This window comes from Prionailurus viverrinus, chromosome B1 (assembly GCF_022837055.1).
Source record: "Prionailurus viverrinus isolate Anna chromosome B1, UM_Priviv_1.0, whole genome shotgun sequence".
Taxonomy (NCBI): domain Eukaryota; kingdom Metazoa; phylum Chordata; class Mammalia; order Carnivora; family Felidae; genus Prionailurus; species Prionailurus viverrinus.
The window spans coordinates 72,007,254-72,029,020 of record NC_062564.1 but is presented as its reverse complement, the minus strand read 5'-3'; the positions used below and the strand labels follow the sequence as shown (position 1 = coordinate 72,029,020).

General features: G+C 36.0%; 1 protein-coding gene across 1 annotated transcript; it reads left to right on the top strand.

Moving 5' to 3' along the window:
• Positions 1 to 1,131: 1,131 nt before the first annotated feature.
• Positions 1,132 to 19,630, top strand: TDO2 (tryptophan 2,3-dioxygenase). The gene is made up of 12 exons (XM_047856994.1): positions 1,132 to 1,166; positions 1,385 to 1,490; positions 3,356 to 3,446; positions 5,434 to 5,504; positions 7,291 to 7,418; positions 8,693 to 8,879; positions 10,130 to 10,237; positions 13,190 to 13,301; positions 14,818 to 14,875; positions 16,367 to 16,446; positions 17,336 to 17,426; positions 19,351 to 19,630. The coding sequence occupies exons 1-12, from the start codon at positions 1,132 to 1,134 to the stop codon at positions 19,502 to 19,504; spliced, it is 1,221 nt and encodes a 406-aa protein (XP_047712950.1). The 3' UTR covers positions 19,505 to 19,630.
• The last annotated feature ends 2,137 nt before the right edge of the window (positions 19,631 to 21,767 follow it).

The following is a 21,767-nucleotide window of genomic DNA, read 5'->3' as shown; positions in this document are numbered from 1 at the left end:
AGTCATAAAAATCAAGATTTCAGGGTGGATTGGGACCTTCAGAATTCTGATGAGTATTGAACCACTTCCATTTGGTAGCTGATCATGTATGGAAGTTAAATCACTTTTTCCCATGGCACACAATTCATCAGTGGCAGAGCCAAGACTAAAAATGAAATACCTGACGTCTAATTATTTTGGTGAATTTGACATCAGATGACCATTCTGAGGGTTAAATACATGGGAAATTCTGGCTGTATATGTAGTTCTTAACATGTAGCAGTGGTGTACCAAGAACAGGGTGATGGAGTTTCTACCCTGGCTCAATAGTTTTTAAAGCCATAGTTTAGAACTTGGACAAATAAATAATGTTTTCTGGGAAAAATATTTTATCACCAACATTGTCTCAAATTGTGGGCACTTTATTACTGTTTTTACATGATCTATAAAGTACCCTAGTGTGGATGACTCCCAGTGTCCTACAAATGCTATGCTGCAGGTAAGCAGTAAATTAACAATGTCCATTTAAGGTCCAATACAATACAACAAACGACCCAACTGCTGGTAACTTTCAGATGAGATTCAGGCCAGAAGCTCAGGGAACATGAGACAGAAATGAGGTTTGAGCATGTACCCTGCCTTTGTCATATAATGAATTTCGTCTCCCAGAGACACCCAAGTTCAGCTTTTGGCTTAGCACTCGTAAGAATATAGACATATGAGACTGGGAGAATAAATAACTTGTTTTTTACAAGCTCATTATATTATATATCCTAAAATTTAATGCCAAATGTTTTATTGGAATAGAGTAATTAAATGTCTTTAAAAAAAATAGCCTCCATTGCTTTATTTAATGTTTGTTATTTTGGATATAAAAGCAGAACTTAGCTAGTCAAATGACCTGGTTTGGCAGAATACTCACTTTTTTTAGCAAACAAACTGGCCCCCACACAGATCCCCACTAAAGTTTACAGAGTTCAGCTTCTGTACCAGTTGAAACTAGAGCCTACCTAAGAGCACAGAGAGAGAACTGATTGGCTGGTGCAGAGCGAGGAGGATATATAAAAGGCCTCTGTGGAACATCTGGGAAGGTCAGTGATATCACCTGTTCAGAGTCAAAACTTGGAGCTTCTCAGACGGTACATTTTCACCATGAGTGGGTGCCCATTTTTAGGAAACAACTTTGGGTGAGTATTTACCTCTATTTTAAGTATGGTTAGGCACTTAGAAATGCCAAGTAAGAACGCTTCAATTTCTGAATTTCAAATGCACTGAAAATTGTCGCCCATATTCTCTTGTTAGAAAATCAACTTTAAAAACAGTAGGAGAATTTTGACTACTCATATTGTTAGTTATTACGCTGTCTCAAGATCTCCTGTTTTCTCCTCACTTATTTAATCTGTAGATGTGCTTTTAAAAAATTGTCCATAGAAGGCAGTGAAGACGACAAATCACAAACCGGTGTGAATAGAGCCAGCAAAGGAGGACTTATCTACGGAAACTACCTGCATGTAAGTGGGAGAGCCCTTACAGTGTTCAGCCTCCATTGTTAGGTGCTAAATTCCACAAAGTGACATTTTCATGTTTTGGGAGTTTTTTGTGTTTTTTTTCTCTCAGTCACCAAAAAGTTTTCTGGACCTAATGATATCCCTTTTCACGGAATGTATGCCTTTTCAGCTTTTTAAAGAATAATTCAAGAGACTCATATGTGAAAATTCACCTCTCTGGCAGAGATACAATAGAAGCAGAGGACATTATCTTGAGCAGAAGAGTGTAAATGATAAGATAAAGTGTAGATAACTGGCAGGCATTTCACAACTTGTGTAAATAAGGCATAGTCACTAAATCCCAGCCTAGGTAATTGCGAATGTATCCAGAAAAATTCATTTATTAAATCCTTTATCATAAAGTAGAAATGTTGAAGGTACATGTTTTCTTGAAATCGTTAGTAAATGAAAGAGGGATATTACAAATGAGGTCTTTGGCAATAAGTCTGGGGTCAATTTACAGCGTGTTTGTCATATATATATATATATATATATATATATATTTTTTTTTTTTTTTAATAGACTTTATTGACAGATTGGTTTCCATACAATACCCAGTGCTCATCCCAACAAATGCCCTTCTCAATGCCCATCACCCACTTTTCCCTCCATATTTTTAAAGAAGTGAAATATTTAGACCCTTTGATGCTTTCATTGATGGGTTGCTGAGGATGAGCTGATAAAGAATGTTAAGATCTTCTTAGAATAGGCTCTTTAGGGAACAAAAGAGTGGAAGATGAACAGTGAGCTCAGCAAGTGACCAAATTTTTATCATACTCATTTCAAGAGGCAGAGGGATATGATTTCTCAGTGAGTGTAATGGTATTTTTATGATAGAATCCTACGAATTCTATTCTATCCTACCTATTCTCTTTCTTCTGAAGAGAATAAAAATCATAAATTTAACTCATTCTTTATAAGACTCATGCACTGTTGAAAAAATAGATTGCTTCCTGAGAATTTGGGAACTGAGGAATTTTTTTTCAGTATCGTATTCTACTTTTTTTTTTTAATTTTTTTTTTTTTAACATTTATTTATTTTTGGGACAGAGAGAGACAGAGCATGAACGGGGGAGGGGCAGAGGGAGAGGGAGACACAGAATCGGAAACAGGCTCCAGGCTCTGAGCCATCAGCCCAGAGCCTGTCGCGGGGCTCGAACTCACGGACGGAGAGATCGTGACCTGGCTGAAGTCGGACGCTTAACCGACTGCGCCACCCAGGCGCCCCTACTTTTTTTTTTTTTAATGTTTACTTAATTTGGAGAGAGAGAGTGAAAGAGAAAGAGAGAACGCAAGTGGGGGAGGGGCAGAAGGAGGGGGACAGAGGATTTGAAGGACTCACCCTGACAGTAGTTTCAGTGCAGCAAGCACAATGTGGGGCTTGAACTCATGAACCCACGAGATCATGACCTGAGCCAAAGTTGGATGCTCAACTGACTGAGCCACCCAGGAGCCCCTTGTATTCTACTTCTTATTAAAATTAATAAAAAAAAAAAACAAGTTTTACAATTTCAAAATTAATCCTTCTTTTTTAAAATCTTTTTTTAGCCTTATTGAAATATAACTGATGTATAACATTGTGTAAATTTGAATTATATAACGTGTTAATTTGACACACATATATTGCAAAATGATTACCATCATAACACTAGCTAACATCTGCATGGCGTCACATAATTACCATTTCTCTTTGTGGTGAGGACATTTAGGACCTACTCTCTTAGCAACAGTTTATTAACTATAATCCCCATGCTATATATTAGATCCCCATGATTTATCCATCTTATGGAAGTTTATACAAAATTGGCCTTTCTATTTTTTGTTTAAAGTTGGAAAAGGTTTTGAACGCACAAGAACTTCAAAGTGAAATAAAAGGAAATAAAATCCATGACGAACATCTTTTTATCATAACTCATCAAGGTAAGTTGAACAAAAGGTTGGACAGTAACTATTCCACAGGCATTTCCCAACAATAATGAAACCTACAATTCTTTTAACTATAAGATGGCCAAAGACTAAAAAATCCCTTCTGTTAGAAATCCTTGAGAATATTTTACTGCCAGGTAAATTCTCATAAGGCATCCTTCTAGGGTTTATAACTGTCTTCTTTATGGTTTTTTTTTTTTTTTACTGTTATTTGGATCAGGGAGGACTTTCTCTTTTTCCTAAATCCAAGGAAACTTTCTGTCCCTTGTAATTCACAAAAAAATTACAAGCTAACAAGTTACTATTTTTCAACTTGGAACTTTAAAAAACTATTTTCAAGAAATAGATCACTGAAATGTATTGTGACTTTACACAATCGTATATAAATCTGGTAGTAAACGTAAATGTTAAATTTGCCTAAAATGTATGTTTATTCTCTCCAGACTTCTTACCTCTGGGCAGTGGCTTTTAACATAGGAATCCATGACTTTGGGAGTTTAGAAGGTCCCTGAACTCTTAAAATTGTGTTCAAAATTTCATGAATATGTATCTTAAAGAGGTCCATGGCCCCAGAATATTAAAATTTACTCTAAGATTGTTGGTGTCATAATATTGTCGAATGTCTGACCATGACCAATGTCTCATGGTAGCTGGTGCCCCATTTCTAAACATGCTTCTTTTTCCTACCAGTTCTTTGTATCTTTTCCTCAAATGGTTGTTTAACTGGCTGGTTAAAATGAGCAAGTCCTCAGAGTGAAAAAATAAAGATGGAAAATAAGTGGCTTGATATGTTGTTACTTCTCCTGTTTTCACGTTTACATTTTTATTGGTGACTTAGGCCAAGACAAAATCAGTAGAAGAGGAATTATGGCAGGGTAGCACAAATTTGGGGACAGAAAATTGTTTAGAATCCCACCTCTACTATTATAAATTGTGTGACTTTGGTCAGGTGTCTTGACCAATGATTCTACTTCTCTGTTTATAAAATGGAGAGAATGACTTTATCTTCTTGTTCATAGAGTTCTCGTGAAGACAAAATGAGTTAATGTGCCTTGAGCCCTTAGCCCAAGGTATGGCACATAATAAGCATCCAAAAAATGGAAGTATCATTATTTGATAGGGAGACTTTCCTTCCATCCTTCAGCTACAACATGTGGTCAGTGGGTCACAGAACAAGCCACACAAAATAAAACTTGAAAAAAAGATACAGAAACCGATTAATAAATATTTGATTTGTTCTTTGTCCAAATATGAAAATTAAATCCCTGAAGGTCTCCTTAAATATAATTTAAAATTATAATTTGATTCCTGTAATTAGTACAGAAACATGCCCTTTACCCAAACAATAGCACCAAATAGAATGCACTAGGAATCTCTAGGATTATTGATATTCTATACTCATGTAACAACTACACTGGCTATTTAATTCATTTATTCATAAAATAATTAGCCATGGTTTATCTTATGCCAAGCCCTGTCCTAGGTACTGAGGGGAGCAGAAGAGTATAATGAAGTTTTAGACCATTCATGAGCTTGTCCTCCCATAATATTCTAAGCCTCTAGAAACCAAAATTTTGTCATATTCATTAGGTTAGTGGCCATTAATGTCTCAGTTTATAGATGGAGCTGAGTATCACTGCTTTTCCACACACCTTCAGCATCTGAACAGGAAGTTAGAATTAGATTGTGTGTTATATATTAAAAGACCTAGACAACATATTTGTTGAGAGAAATCAAAATAATAATAATGAATATGAAGCTTGCAGATAAAGTGACTGGCATATTAAAACATCGAAAAAAGAAGGCTATGATAACATTATGACTGATACGCATTTTTAGCATAAAATAAGGCTGTATTGGCATTTATTATTTTTAAATGACATTTTATTTCTTTTTCAATGTGTTAGCCATATCTTTCATGCGATTCTGGTCAAGAAGTGTCCCATAACTTTTCAACTGACAATGATTTTTCTCGTTGCAGCTTATGAACTCTGGTTTAAGCAAATCCTCTGGGAATTAGATTCTGTCCGAGAGATCTTTCAGAACGGCCATGTGAGTTATTATATCACAATATTGGATTTATATATATATATTTGGAGAATGTAGAAAAATACTGTTAATTAGAAAAACAATACTAACGAGGGAATTATTACTTAGCAGAAACATTTAAAAAAACTTTTCTGAGTGGACACGAATGTAGTGATACTTTCCCTATGCCATTGCTGCCTTCCAGCTACACATGGCTCTAAGGGTCCTTTCAAGTTTCAGTTTCAGGCCCCTTGTTTAGAACTTGATTTTTTTTTTCCCCCTTGAAGAAAGTTGTTATGTATGATGGTAGATTGCCAATATAGCTAATATAGATCCTTTAGTTAAAAGGTATCAGGATTGTATTTCTTTTCTTTTCTTTTTTAATGTTTATTTTTGAGAGAGAGAGACAGAGGGAGAGAGAGAGAGAGAAAGCATGAGCAAGGGAAGGAGGGCAGAGAGAGAGGGAGACACAGAAGCCAAAGTAGGCTCTAGGCACTCTGAGCTGTCAGCACAGACAGCGATGTGGGGCCTGAACTCATAAACTGTGAGATCATGACCTGAGCCAAAGTCGGATGCTTAACCGACTGAGCCACCCAGGTGCCCCTCAGGATTGTATTTGTAATGAATATTTGCTATAGGAAGATAGGAACAATGATGAGGAAGTGAAACAGTAAGAAAGGAAGAGGCAGGAAGAGAGTAGTAGAAGAAAGAAAAAGAGAAAAGAGAAGAGGAAGAAGGGAATACAGAGGGAAAGCCTGGAGAGGCTCAAGAGTGGGAGGAGAGCAGAGCAGAGCTGAAGGGCACTTCCCCACCTCCCAGCCTGCCTCTTGCTCCCACACACCTTCCCCAAGCAGCGCACAGACTGAGGTCCTGGCCTTTGAGCCCCTGCTCCTAGAGAACTCTGCACAGACAGTACTCTTCCTACACATATGTATACAATTCCCATTTATGTTAAAGGCAACTTCTGGGCCCTCAGTAAAGAGCAGATTTGTCAAGGTGTTGCTTAACCCTAACACAGAAGTGTCCATGTTTCTTTGACCTGTATTTCTAGAAACAAACTAAGAGAGAAATTTACTTTGAAATCATTGGACATTGGGTTCCAAAATTGACTTCTCACTTGCTTCCGTATAATTTTCTATTTTAAAGAAAGACTAATGAAGTGCCTGGGTGGCTCAGTCGGTTGAGCGTCCAACTTCGGCTCAGGTCACGATCTCATGGTTTGTGGGTTCAAGCCCCACGTTGGGCTCTGTGCTGACAGCTCAGAGCCTGGAGTCTGCTTAGGAATCTGTGTCTCCATCTCTCTTTTCACCTCCTCCACTCACAGTCTGACTCTGTGTCTCAAAAATAAATAAACGTTGAAAAAAAAAGACTACCGATTCCAATTTTGCACACAATCTTTGCACACAACTTATAGTTGCTATTCATATTCAATATATATGGATGGCAAATGTTAACTCCAGTGTTCCTCTTTAAACTAGAGAGAAAGTTGGGGCGCCTGGGTGGCGCAGTCAGTTAAGCGTCCGACTTCAGCCAGGTCATGATCTCGCGGTCTGTGAGTTCGAGCCCCGCATCAGGCTCTGGGCTAATGGCTCAGAGCCTGGAGCCTGTTTCCGATTCTGTGTCTCCCTCTCTCTCTGCCCCTCCCCCGTTCATGCTCTGTCTCTCTCTGTCCCCCCCAAAAATAAACGTTGAAAAAAAAATTAAAAAAAAAAAATAGAAAGTTAATAGGAATGCACTGTGGTTTGTAGTCTATCTTGTATCTTCTAGAAATCAGAACCGATTACTCAATGTTTCATTTCTTAACTCTCAGGTTAGGGATGAAAGGAACATGCTTAAGGTTGTTACTCGAATGCACCGAGTGGCAGTGATCCTTAAGCTACTGGTGCAGCAATTTTCTGTTCTGGAAACGATGACAGCCTTGGACTTCAATGATTTCAGGTGTGTACATGTGGCTTTGTAATAATGCAGCGCGGTTTACCTTTCCATTCCAGTGGGGTAAGAAGAGAACATGTGTGCCATGTGCTCTTTGAGTAAGAAGCCTGTCCTCCTGACCCTGTGTCACTATAAACATGCGGGGATCTTAATCTCAAAGCATTTGAGAAGTTATTAAAAATCATTCATCACTCACTTTTACATATGGACATAATATTATGATTGCTTAATTTCAATTCATTTTTTGTGCCCTGTTTTTATCTCAAAAGAACGTTACACTTGATCTTAGGCAAAAGGCCAAGAAGCCACTGCAATGAATTTTAGACAACTTATCAAAATGACTAACGTGGCTAAGACAATACATACAACTAAATTAAAGAGAAATTAAAAACTAAAAATAAAAGAGAAACAAGAGTTGATGGGATGCCTGTCAGCAAAACTGTCAGTTTAAGTTATGAATTAAACTATACATTTTAGCTGTGCATTTCCAGGCGGGCAAAGCCATATTTGTACTTTTTAAAAGGCTTTTTTCATGCCAACATTTGAGAAGAGATTTTCTTTAAGAGTACCAGGTGAATTTAATGATGTAATAGGCTGTCTCCAACACGTGTGACAGTCAGGGGTTTAAAAATCCCTTGTGGTGGATTTAAAAATTTGAAGACTTACAACCAATTAGATGAAGGAAGCTTAGAAGGATAGAAGCGTTTGGGTGGTTGTGGGGTGGGAGTAAGAACATTTTTTGATTGCCTGTTTTGTGTGAGGCATTATCTCATTTGTTTTACTGGTAGGATCTCGTTGGTATACTTAATACTAGGTAGTGAGATCAATAATAACATCCAAGAATATAAATTTTAAGAGGGATTAAATAATATTTATAAGGAATCTTTCAGCACTATAGAATAAAAATACTGTTCAATGTACACCTGTCTTTACCTTAGGAAACAAATTTGTACACAAACACATAAACATATATGTATCTATACGTGTGTGTGTGTATATATATATATAACACACACACATATATGCCATTTCCCAAACGATATAAACATGCCGTCTTTAAATTGATTAACTGACAGCAACAGTGATGTTTAGGTAGCTCAATTTTCTTTCTTTGGGAGGATTAAACCCCAGGTCCAACTCTAGGCAGTTATGTGTTCTCGGTGATGTCCAAGAGAGTAAAACTAACGATCTTTCACAACAGAAGAAAGCATTACAGTGATTTACAATGTCAACTCCTGTCATCTTTCTTTTCTCTTCCCTTCCTCCTTTTATTCTCAAAGAGAGTACTTGTCTCCAGCCTCAGGCTTCCAGAGTTTGCAATTCCGACTGTTAGAAAACAAGATAGGTGTTCTTCAGAGTTTGAGGGTCCCTTACAACAGAAGACATTATCGTGATAACTTCAGAGGAGAAGATAATGAACTGCTACTTAAATCCGAGCAGGAAAAAACACTACTTCAACTAGTGGAGGTACATGCTCAAATACTGTCTCTAAAGTCTAACTCCCCACATCTTGTTAATTGCGCTTCTGCTACATGGAAGTTTTAAAACTCAAAGGTTTTGTCACATTCATGGTAAATAAGAACAGAAAGACTTTAAAGGAATGCTTCAACTCAAGTAATTGAAATATTTAAACTATTAAGAACTCCCTTGAGAATTTCAGAAATATTTATATAACAACTCTATGTTAATATTTAATCGCCTTCTTATCTTATAAAATGATTCCTTTAAACAACCCTGCTAAACAACATTTAACTAGCTGATTTTAACACCGAGTGTAGTTAATTATTCAGTGAGCTTTATTCTCTAAAATATTCCATTATTGAAAAGTTCCACAAGTTGTGTGTTTTTCTCAATTAAACTAAATTACTAAGAGTATAATCTTCAGAATTTGTTCCTTTCATATCTTAATTCCCCATGGGTCTATAAAAGGTCTTGAGGGATTACTGTTTTTTCACAAGTAAATTATTAAATAAAGATTATATGGTCTTGATTTCCTTCACAAGGGTTTTTCCTTTGCAAATTAAAAATTTCTTTTAGTGACTTATACTTTGCACACGGATCCCCTGGGTATTGTAAATGTGGACTTAGGTTAATATAGTATATATAACTCCAAATAACAGCTCATAAAGATACGGAGGGAAAGAGTCACAAAGTTAATTTCAAAACCAAAAATAGGTCAGATGAGAATCCATAGGTGCACAAATTTTGTTTCATTTCTACATTAAAAAGTCTTGTATATGCAAAAAAAAAAAAAAAGGTTTGTGGACTCTTAAAATAGCTGAGTGTTTAGTTGATTTCAGATTTCAAAGTTGCCTAGATACCATGCTCCTACATTTAGAAGAGATCATATGATATGCATGTCATAATTCCTTCATATCCTAAGACATAAGGTATTTTGAGAATAAACCAGAAGACTTCATTAAAACAACATTTAGATATGTTCATAGACTTATAGAACAAAATTGGAATTTCTGTAATAACACATTTCTTAATAAATACAGAGTAAACATTATTAATATGATTGCTTTAAAGATTAAGAAATGAAATGTAATAAATTGCTATTCATTAAATGAATAAATTTAAGGGAAAGAGAAATATTTATATACAAAAAAACTTATGACATACTTCCTATTTCAAGTTCATAGATGTTAAGTACAATGTATTTTATATATTTGAAATTTTATAATATATTTACTTAAAAAAAAAAAATACTTCAGGCGTGGCTGGAAAGAACACCAGGTTTAGAGCCACATGGATTTAACTTCTGGGGAAAGCTTGAAAACAACATTCTCAAGGGCCTGGAAGAAGAATTCACAAGAATTCAGGTACTTATGATGCCATAAGTAAATATATTTACTACAGATGAAGTATTGAAAATTTTATTTAACAAATCCCTAATTTTCTTTTAAACGTTCATTTTTCTTACATTCTTTTTCTTTCACAAATGCATCTACACAAAATATATTACATGGTTGATTTTATTTTATTTATGTACAATAGAAATTAAAGTAATAAGTTCATTCTGGGCAAGATTTTGTGTTTGATAAATATATAAGATTAATAGACCTTTTTTACTTCTATCAAAAATTTCATACCATGACCAATTCTAGACAGAAGTAGGCTCACAAAAGACCAGTCAACCAAAGATATCCTGGGTCCTTCTTAACTGCTGTCAGTTACAAATTTCTTTCACTTGAGAAAGATACTGTTGATTCCTCATTTCCCTCAAGCTACAGCCCCTCCGCCACCGTCCTCTCTTCATTACTAAATTTCTTGAAAGAATTATTTCAATTCTATGTCTGGAGAGGCTGTATCTGGAGAAGCCATATCAGGTAGTGCTTACAGCAGGGACGTTGAAATCTCATTATATGGGTTCAAGTCCCACCTTCACCTCTTAAAATAACTGTAACATTGAACTTCTTCTGTTACTTAACCTCCCTTTGCTTCACTTTCACTAATGGTAAAACAGAAAATAAGAGTATCTACCTAGTAAAACAGAAAATAAGAGTATCTACCTTGTAGAGTTATTATGAGCATTTAATTAGATTAACATTGGTAAGGTATTTAGAACAGTAGTTAGCATAATTATTTCTTTTTCTTTCGTCTAATCCTCAACCCAGACCAGTCTATCTTCTTGTCCCATCATTCACAGATGGCCTCTAGGTATGTAAATTCAATGGCCATTTTTAATTTACTTGATCTCCTAGTGGCATTCAATAATAATGACTACTTACTCTTACTTGAATATTTTTTGCCCCTTGGATTTGGTACATACCATTCGGTCTTCCTTTAATTCTATGGCCCTATTGTCTTGATTTGTTTCCTTTATTGGCTCATTTTTCTTTCTCAGACCTGTGGGTGGTGGGATTTCACAATGCATTGGCTTAGACCCCTGTATTCTCTCTCTACTCTTTCCCTAGATGAACTCATTTATACCCACTGTTTCAATAGTTACTACTATGCCAATAACTCCCAAACATTTACCTCCAGCATTGATATCTCCTTTCATTTCAAATGACATATTTGACACCTTACTTTATAATTTCCTCCTAGTCCTCTCAAAAACATAATGATAAAACCAAACTTAAAAACAATTTTCTCTTCCTTCCTCTCTCATGTCAACCTAGTCTTCTACAAGTTGTAGAAGTTTTTCTCTTAGAAACCATCTTGTTTGTCCAGTCTGAAATGTGCAATCGATCTTTGGTACCTCCCTCTTACTCAATCACTTCTTCAAGTTATCACCAAATCCTACCAATTTTACCTTCTAAATAGCTCTCAGATATCTCCATTGAATGTACCACCACCAATCAAGTGCAAACTGCTATTACTTTTCACCTGGACTTATAATATTCTCTCAACTATTCTACACTTCTCCCCAATATGACTCCATCCCAATCTATTCTCCATACTGCAGTTGAAACAATCTTCTCAAAGGGCAGAACTGATCACATTTTGCTTTTGCATGAAACCCATGTCTCCCTATTGTTTTTAAAATGAAGATAAACGTCTTTAACATAGTCTTCAAGGTGTTTTCTGATCTCATGTTGTCCAACCATACTGAATTTCCTTAAGTTGAATTTAGTTCTTTGAATTTACCACCATTTCACAGTCTTTTTATATGTTTTTCTCTGGGCTCGGAATATTCTTCCGCAGGTGGCTCCTTCCCATTCTGCAGGTTGTGGCTCAAGGAAAACTCCTTCAGAAAGATCTCCCCTGACCTCCTCATTACTATAATTTATCATGGCATTATGCTTCTCCTATATGCTACTATCAATGTTTGCAATGTAATGCCAAGGTGATTATTTGTGTGTCTTATTCCCATCAGATAATATGCGCATGAGATCAGGGAACTAGATTTTTTTAAGTGTATTTATTTATTTTGAGAGAGAGAGAGAGAGAGAGAGAGAGAGAGAGAGAGAGAGAAGGTGAGGGGCAAAGAGAGAGAGGGAGAGAAAGAGAATCCCAAGCAGACTCCTCACTGTCAGCACAGAGCCCAATGCAGGGCTCAAATGCACTATTGTAATATCATGACCTGAACCAAAACCAAGAGTCAGACATTTAACCAACTGAGCCACCCAAGCGCCCAAGGAACTCAATTTTTACTCACCTTATCTCTATCACCTTAGCATGACATTTACTAAATAAATGAATAATTAACTGACAATCATGTGCCTACAAGTTCTTACCACACGAGCCATCATTCAGACAGATGGAAAATAATTGAGTTAACTAATTTTTATGTCAGCTCAATTAATTGAGTTGTAAGTAAAGCATTTGTTGGAGGCAGAAGAGTAAGAATTTCCTGAAATGAATCAATAGATATCAAATGAACAAATATCTGCGGGTGAAAAGTATCTAAGAAATTATATTTATAAAATACTGAGTATAGAATATTAATAGAGTTAATAGTTTTTCTGACTGGAAATTCTTAACTTTTCCTTTATTTCCTTTCCTGTGATAAAAAACTGCTGTCTAAAATTAGATCATTACCGACTACTCGTAGTTACTTCCGGTTTTGCCCAATCTGAGTCCATTTCTCATGATATTGATGAAAATCTCTCATGGGGTTAACAAATCACGTAAACTTAAATAAAAGGATAGAACCAGTGAGTGTCAAGAAGACCCATGTCATAATTTGTTGTGATATTAGATGTTACGGTAAGTTTTCCAAGTATACCCTTTCTGCTCCTGGTGAGTCTATTTCTCACAAAAGATGTTTTCCAAAATAAGAATCTATGATCTCTCTTGGGAATATTAATGCAATATTTCTCCTAAAGGCTAAGGAAGAATCGGAGGAAAAGGAGGAACAAATGGCTGAATTTCGGAAACAAAAAGAGGTGTTACTCTCCTTATTTGATGAGAAACGTCACGAACATCTCCTCAGTAAAGGTATTTTATTCTAAGGATCCTTTTCCCGGAATGTATGCCTGTGAGCTCAAAATATCAAACCTCACGTGGGGGAAATAAAATGAAAATTTATATTCCACTTACAGAAACAAGAACTGGGTTCATTTTATCTGTTACAACCTTATGAAGAAGTTCACATGCTCAGTTCATCTTAAAGACTTTAGTCAGAAGCTTTCATAATATGCATCAGCCGCGCTGGATACCAAGAGAAATTGAATATGAGTTTGCACTTGATCTTAGCCAAAAGGCCGAGAAGCGATTAAATATGAGTTTGCAATTAGTTCACAGCCTAATAGAGATGGAAATGAAGACAATCGGTGTAATTGTAAACAGTACAGTAGCAGCAGGAGACCAAAAGAATAACTATTGTGAGGGCTGGGGTGGCTTGCCAGAGGAAAGAAGTTTCCCAAGCAGACCAGGGAAAGCACATATTTAGCTCCTCTGGCATAATTAACATTGGGCTATTATTTTCTGAAAGCAATTGACCAGTATAATCAATACTTTCATTATATAACTCTTTTATGTGTTTAAAATTTTTGTGTTCATTTGTATTTGGACCTTTTATTATAAAGTACTTATAAGCCTTACAAGTTGTAAACTTATATAAGTGATATATATATAGGCAGAATAGAAGTAAATATTAATTTTTATAACATTAGTATAAGGCATAGCAGTATATGAAATTAGTATGAAATCCTGCAAACTTAAATGTTGTTAGGCCCAGTTTTCTATAAAACCTCTGTAAAGAATAGCAAAATTTTGTTTTTCTGCCGATAGAGCAAAGCCTTTTATCAGAGCACACATATAAGATTTTGTTTTAATGTTTTACTTTACTTTTGAGAGAGAGAGAGAGAGAAAGACAGAGTGGAAACGAGGGAGGGGCAGAGAGAGAGACAGGGAGACACAGAATCCTAAGCAGGCTTCAGGCTCTGAGCTGTCAGCACAGAGCCAGATGTAGGACTGAAACTCACCAGCAGTGAGATCATGACTGAGCTGAAGTCAGATGCTTAACCAACTGAGCCACCCAGGCACCCCTATGAGATTTTATATAAGGGTTGTACTCCTTGAAGCTGAGTGATTTTAAGTAATCTAAGTGATTTTAAGTGAATCAGAAAATTACTTTCAAATGAACCTCAGAATGAATCTTATTTAACTTTTTTTAAAGTAAGTCATTTTACGGTTTGACTTGAAAAATATATTTGTTTTATCATGGAAGTTAAGTGTTTTCTATATCAAGTTTTCCTAATATGATATTTAAAGGTTTTGAAAATTTAAAGTGCATATATATTACATATATATTTAAAGTGTGTATATGTATAATATGTATTACATATGTATTTAAAGTATGTATATATATATGTTTGCTTTTTAAAATCTAAGGAATAAAAAATTTAAATAAAACTTTACATTTAAAACTTAATTATTTAAGGTGATGACCAAAATTAATATGACTGACCTCAATTTCTCATTAAATTAAAACTTGCTATGTATCTTACAGGTGAAAGAAGACTGTCATACAGAGCACTTCAGGGGGCCTTGATGATATATTTTTACAGGTAAAAGCAAATTAGAAGAGTAGAAGCAGAAATTGAGGAGTGGATACAGATAACACAAAAAGTATAAAGCTTATTTTTTCAGCAGTCAATCCAATATGTAGCTATGCCATTTATTTCTATTTTCTTCACACGTTCTGTATGTTTTTTATTGTAAATGTTGTTAATAAATATTTAGAGCATAAAAAAAAAAGTATAAAGCTTAGGTGCCTGGGTGGCTCAGTTGGTTAAGCATCTGACTTTGGCTCAGGTCATGGTCTTGTGGTTCGTAAGTTCAAGTCTTTAGCCTGCTTCAGATTCTGTGTCTCCCTCTCTCTCTGTCCCTCCCCCACTCACACTCTGTCTCTCCCCTCTCTCAAAAATAAATAAACATTAAAGCATAGAGCTTATAAATTGCAATCATAGTTTTAAAAAGTCATTTAGTTTGGGGTAAAACTTAGAAAATAATTGTGAAAGTTCACTAGTTTTTTCTTTTAGAGAGTATGAGTATAATTTTATCCCTATAGTGGGCAGAAATATACATATATACACACACTAGTTAATTAAACATCTTTGTAATTAAATTCCACAATACATCATATGACGTTAAGTGTCCTAAAAAGCCAAAGTGTAATCTACCTCAGAAACTCGGTCATAAAATGTGTCCCATCATTACACAAGGTTGTAGAGTTATTCCTATCTTATGAAATTAAAAAAACAAGTGGGTAAAATGAAAACACCTTTATAAATTGTTCTCTTTATCCTGCAATTTCAAGTAAAATTGTCTTCACTGTCTGAAGTGTTTGAGGTTTCCCTTAAATGTCCACCTACTCCCATAACATGTGTATAAAGGCCTCGTCTTCATGTGTCATAACTTAAATGTGTCAGAACGATGGAGAGCACACAAGCAAACATTAAAAACAGCAACAAAAGTAAAATCTCTGTTTACTGGGCCTCTTACTTGTATTTATTTGATTTTTTTAATCTTCTTAAATTCATTTCCTCAGAAATATCAATAAAATCTTTTGACTCTTTTCCTAAATCCCTACTAAATCTGTGCCATTCAAGTTCACGCCTTGGAAGCAGAAAATGTACTGAGATTTGTTGAATGATTAGAAGAAAGGACAAAACATATAGATTAGAGGAAATAAAGGGCAGTTTTTGTTTTTATGTTTTAATATCTTTGCCCAGAAGAAGTTTTTGAGTGGTATTAGCTGGTGAATCTGAGATAGTGTATATTTACCATTTAGTAAGAATCAATGTTAGCTGTGACTCTGACTGGTTACTTCATGTACATTATATGGAATATTCTAGACTCTTTACACAAATGCTGTAAGATGAGCAGTAGTATCTTCATTTTTGAGATGAAGAAACTAAGACTGAGACAGTAATCCAGAGCTGCTACAGCTCTTAAGAGGCAAAGTTCACATTTGTTTCTGGGGCCAACAGATTAGAAAACTCCTGCCCTCTGAACACCCTGGATTTGCTTCAATAGACTTATTATTTCTCCTTTAGGGAAGAGCCTAGATTCCAGGTCCCTTTTCAGTTGCTGACTTCTCTCATGGACATAGACGCACTCATGACCAAATGGAGATGTAAGTCTGCCCACACCTCCCAACACTACCACCCAGCCTCGATAATCCTTTTCCCCATCCTGTTTCTTTATTCCTTTTCTCTGTCTGCTCTTGTTCCCACTATCTTTTCTTTCCTCATTTGTGTGGGAATGAGGTTTGTTTTTTTTTTACATCAGCCCGAGTTATTTATTTATTTATTTATTTTTCAAATCAGCCCAATTACTCTCTTCCAGGGCCATTTACCTGGTACACAGAGCAGACACAACACCTAGGGCCCAGAGTACCTTTAGGGGCCCATGAAAATGTATTATTTAATAATCAGAAGAAAAAATTAACTATAGGTTAAAAAAAGTGTCTTAATATATAACCACAACTTATTCAGCTTTAAGCCAACACAATTTTAAAATATAATTTTATACACATGCACATATATACATATGTATATGTTCATATATATAGGCATATGTGCATGTGTGTATATATACGTATATATGTACATATATACGTATATATACACACATATATATGTGTGTGTGTGTGTGTGTGTATGTGTGTGTGTGTGTGTGTGTGTGTGTGTGTGTGTGTTTCATGGAAGAAGGGACCCATGCGTGAAGACAAAAGTGGCAAGGGCTCCTGAAAGTCATAATGCGGCCCTAAGCCTCCCTATTGTGTTCGCAGGCTAAACATAATGATGGATGGAGTCATATGCATGTAACCTGAACCAAGTGGGGTGCCAGGCAACCTACAGGTTTCATCTGGCTCTCACATGTAAACCTTCCATATGGCTAAGTGATGATAAGGTGTGAACCTTTTCTCACAAGCAGTAATCATTACCAACCCCTTGTTTTTAGACCATTGTGGAACTAAAGGCAGAAAAATATCCATGGAGTTAATTTGTGTGTTTGCCTAGATAACCACGTGTGCATGGTGCACAGAATGCTGGGCAGCAAAGCTGGCACTGGTGGGTCCTCTGGTTATCAGTATCTGCGCTCAACAGTCAGGTAAGATGGGGAAACTCACCTGCTTTTCTTGGTGGAAGTCACTGATTTTTTGTTTCTCCGCATACATGTGCATTACCTAGGAAATGTGATTCATACTTGCTCCCATCTGAACCGCTGACAACACATTCATGCTGACTAGATTAAGGTATTCCTATTAGAGAGGTTGTTGTAAAAATCCTTAGTCCTGGAAGTTCATCCTGAGATGAGATGGGGCAAGGTACCAGTGGCTGCATGACCTGTGAAGATATGAGGGAGTTCATCCACATAGGAATGTTTTCAACTCATTCTGGCCCAAGTTTGGACTAGACTCAAACACTTATCATTCATTCCACTAATGTCCTCATGCCCAGGTGAATGACACAGTGAAAAAATAGTTTGTTCCCTGGTATGACTATTTTCTAAAAACTATTTCCATCTACTCCAGAGAGTGCCCAGAGAGTATTTACAAGAAAAGGGGTCAATATTTATTTAGCACTTAAAACATGCTAGAGAGATTTCTAGGACATCTGTGTTCTTAACTCACTTAATGTTCACAATATTATAGATGGATATAGAGATAGACATATATGAAAACAGGGAAACTTGCAAAGCTCTTTGGGAAAGGAGAATCAGCTCCAGAATAAATAGATATTCACATTTAGTTCCCCAAATTCTTTTTTTTTTTCAACGTTTTTTATTTATTTTTGGGACAGAGAGAGACAGAGCACGAACGGGGAGGGGCAGAGAGAGAGGGAGACACAGAATCGGAAACAGGCTCCAGGCTCTGAGCCATCAGCCCAGAGCCTGACGCGGGGCTCAAACTCACGGACCGCGAGATCGTGACCTGGCTGAAGTCGGACGCTTAACCGACTGCGCCACCCAGGCGCCCCTCCCCCAAATTCTTTATATTGTACATGGCTTTCATCCCTATTCATCCCTATCCCAATTTCAGATTGACAAGTTATAAAACATGCATGCTCAATTTTTCATCATTTTTATAAATTTTCACTTTCCCTAGGAATAAACTCTAGACTAAAAGATTTATAAGATTCATAGGTTTGAATTTTCAGTCCTTACAATACCTTCTCTTTCCCTGGGGATACATTCTCTAAGCATGAAACAGAACATGATTGCCTGTAGGACATGAACCCCCACATCAGTGGGTGGTGGGAATAATTAACACAACTAGCATTTCTAGCGTGTCATGATCTCATTATGTCTTTACAAAAGCCCAGTCAGAGGAAGGGATTGTAGTTTTTATTTTACAGAGTTAGGGACCAAGACACTGAGGTTTAGACAACTTGTCCAAGATCACACGAGTTGCAAGTGACAGAGCAGAGCTTCAACTCTAATTTGACCTCAAAGGCAAATGTTCTTCTGCTGTAAAACTGCAACAGTTAAAATGTTTGACACACACAAGACCTATTGTAAATGTCAAAACCACATTTATAGACATTTATTATGAATCTAAGATGGTACTTCAATTTATTAATCCATTCATGTCAGTTACTTGACAGCTATTTGGCAGGTGGAAAATATTTTCTGATGAACAACTAAGAATTTTGTGTGTTTTCATTTTTAAAAATTTTGCATACCCTCCTTTAAAAGTCAGACACAAGAACACACCCTTATCTTTATGAAGGTAGCATGACAATCATAAGACTCTAGGTTTTAATCTGAACCAATTTGGTCAGGATCAACGAAACATGTAATACTGTTTTATGGCATGAACTTTGGATATGGAGTGAAAATAAGGCCATCTTAATGATTATACTCCTTAATTATATATATGTATATATTATATATAATACACAAAATGTAATTTATAATATATAAACATAATATTAAATACTAATTATGGCAAAAAATCATGAAATTTTTTTGTTGAAAAATTTTAAATATTTCATGCCAATGAATCTACATCTGTATATTTGTGTTTTTCCAGTGACAGGTACAAGGTGTTTGTAGATTTATTTAATCTTTCAACATATCTGGTTCCCCGACACTGGATACCGAAGATGAACCCAATTATTCATAAATTCCTTTACACGGCTGAATATTGTGACAGCTCTTACTTCAGCAGTGATGAATCAGATTAAACTCATCTCCAAATCTATGAAGGCATCGATTTCTCAGTCTGTGTTTTTTAAAATTTTCTATGAGTTGTCATGATACATCAAGAGTCCTAATGTAATATATGTATATATATATAGGTAAGCATTGTGGTGCTCTGATTCAATTCTGTAAATAATTTTATTAACTCATTTTTGTAATAATGAATTAAGGAAATTAATTCAGCTGAATTGTAACATTTTACGTAGAAGGTTTTCCTATTAAAACCTCAATGTCCCCTAATAATTACACCTTAAGGTAAACCATTTAACATAATAATCATTATCTCATTTTGTACTTTAATAAGCTTGAAACTTCAGCAATTTCAAATACTTTGTGCAATAAAATGTGTCATTCTACACAAAGAGTTGTACAATCAAAAAGTTTAAGAGATATTTTGCCATATATTGTTTTGGAAACATTGCTCGTATTTATTAGGACTCTCGATGACCAATGACAGAAATCTATCTGAAGCTTGCCCAGAGGGGACTTGGCAATTACTCCACTAGCTCAAAGGATTGAGAGGAGTCTGGGGATGCATCCAGTTCCTGGAGTACCATATTCCTGGAACTTCTGAGGATCCTCTGTGTCTCATCTCTTCTTTTCTGTAGGTGTTGGCTTTACTCTTCCCTGTTGTAGGCCAGCTCCTTCCTCGGGTGAGGTTCCTGCTTCCAGCACCTCTAGACCAGAAAGGCAAAGGTGCTTTTCCCAGTTCCAGTGCTTGTGGTCTGGGAGGTATAGTCAACACAGGATTGAAGTGGACATGAGTAATAGTTCCCTGAACTTTCCAGAAGAAGGGAGGAGAAAATAGACTAAACAGTGATTCAGTTCATTTCTAGTAAGTATTAGACCAAGAGTTTAGATCAGACAGGAGCTTTATTCTTTTTCTATATTGGCCTGGATATTGGCAATACTTAGTTAAATTTCTTTTATGAAGGGAGTGCAAAATATTATCAAAGGAATTTAAATGCCTATCAGCCTTGACCTAGGGTGGTTATCTATAAGCAAGCTGCAAATTCTTGATGAAATTGAACTATTCTTTGGTCTCAGTTACAAGTTTTATCTTATAAGGATCACATCTAGTTTGTCTCTGGACAATTACATAGAATTGCTTTTTTTTTTTTTTTAATTTTTTTTTCCAACGTTTATTTATTTTTGGGACAGAGAGAGACAGAGCATGAACGGGGGAGGGGCAGAGAGAGAGGGAGACACAGAATCGGAAACAGGCTCCAGGCTCCGAGCCATCAGCCCAGAGCCTGACTCGGGGCTCAAACTCACGGACCGCGAGATCGTGACCTGGCTGAAGTCGGACGCTTAACCGACTGCGCCACCCAGGCGCCCCCATAGAATTGCTTTTACTTACAAGGCCCTAGCATGTTTGTGTGTGTGCGCGTATGTGTGTATGTGTGTGTGTGTGTACATGTGCACATGTACATAGTACCTGATTGTGGCTAAGCTGAAAATTATAGAGACAAGTAAAATGGTGGCTAAAAGCAATGGCTTGGGAGCTTGGGAGCAAATTCCGGCACTGCCATTTATTAACTATCTGCTCTGGTACAAATTCCAGTTTAAGCCCCAGTTGACTATCCATATGACAGGGATAGAAATACTTACCTCAACTTTTGCTTTTCTCATGCAGTAATGAAAAAAAAAATACATTAACAGATGTTCTGTCACCAAGATGCCTTGGAATCTCAGATTGAATGCTATTTGTAAAGGTTTATTCTTTTAACAGACTAAATGATTTGACTTAGCTCTTTTTATTTTTACTTCTTGGTGTGATTAAACTGTAGAGTTGTAAGAGTTTTTTTTTTTTTTTTTTTTTTCCAAAGGATATATTAGTAATTCTTAATGTAAAGTCAAAACAATTTATAATGCCAGTTTCTACCTGGGCTCCCATTCAAACTTGTTTCTAGTGTTAATGATAAGGATCCACTTCAAATTAAAATTTTTAAAGGGGATGCAGAGTTTGTATAAAGTTGTGTAATTTAGTATTCACTTTGAGATCTTTAGTATCTTTTCCCTTTGTGAAATCACACCCAGGAACATCTTGATGATTTTCATTGTGACTCCCAATTATTATGTGAAAATTTCATTGCTTTTCTTTTAGTCTCACTGGGTGAACTTCAAGTAGCTAGTTAGGGCTGGAGCATGGCATAGGCCCATGTAGAACAGCAGAGACTGAGGTGAAGAAGGTAGAAAAGGGGCTTCTTTGTGAAAAGTATTTAAAAAGAGTTGGCATGTTATCTT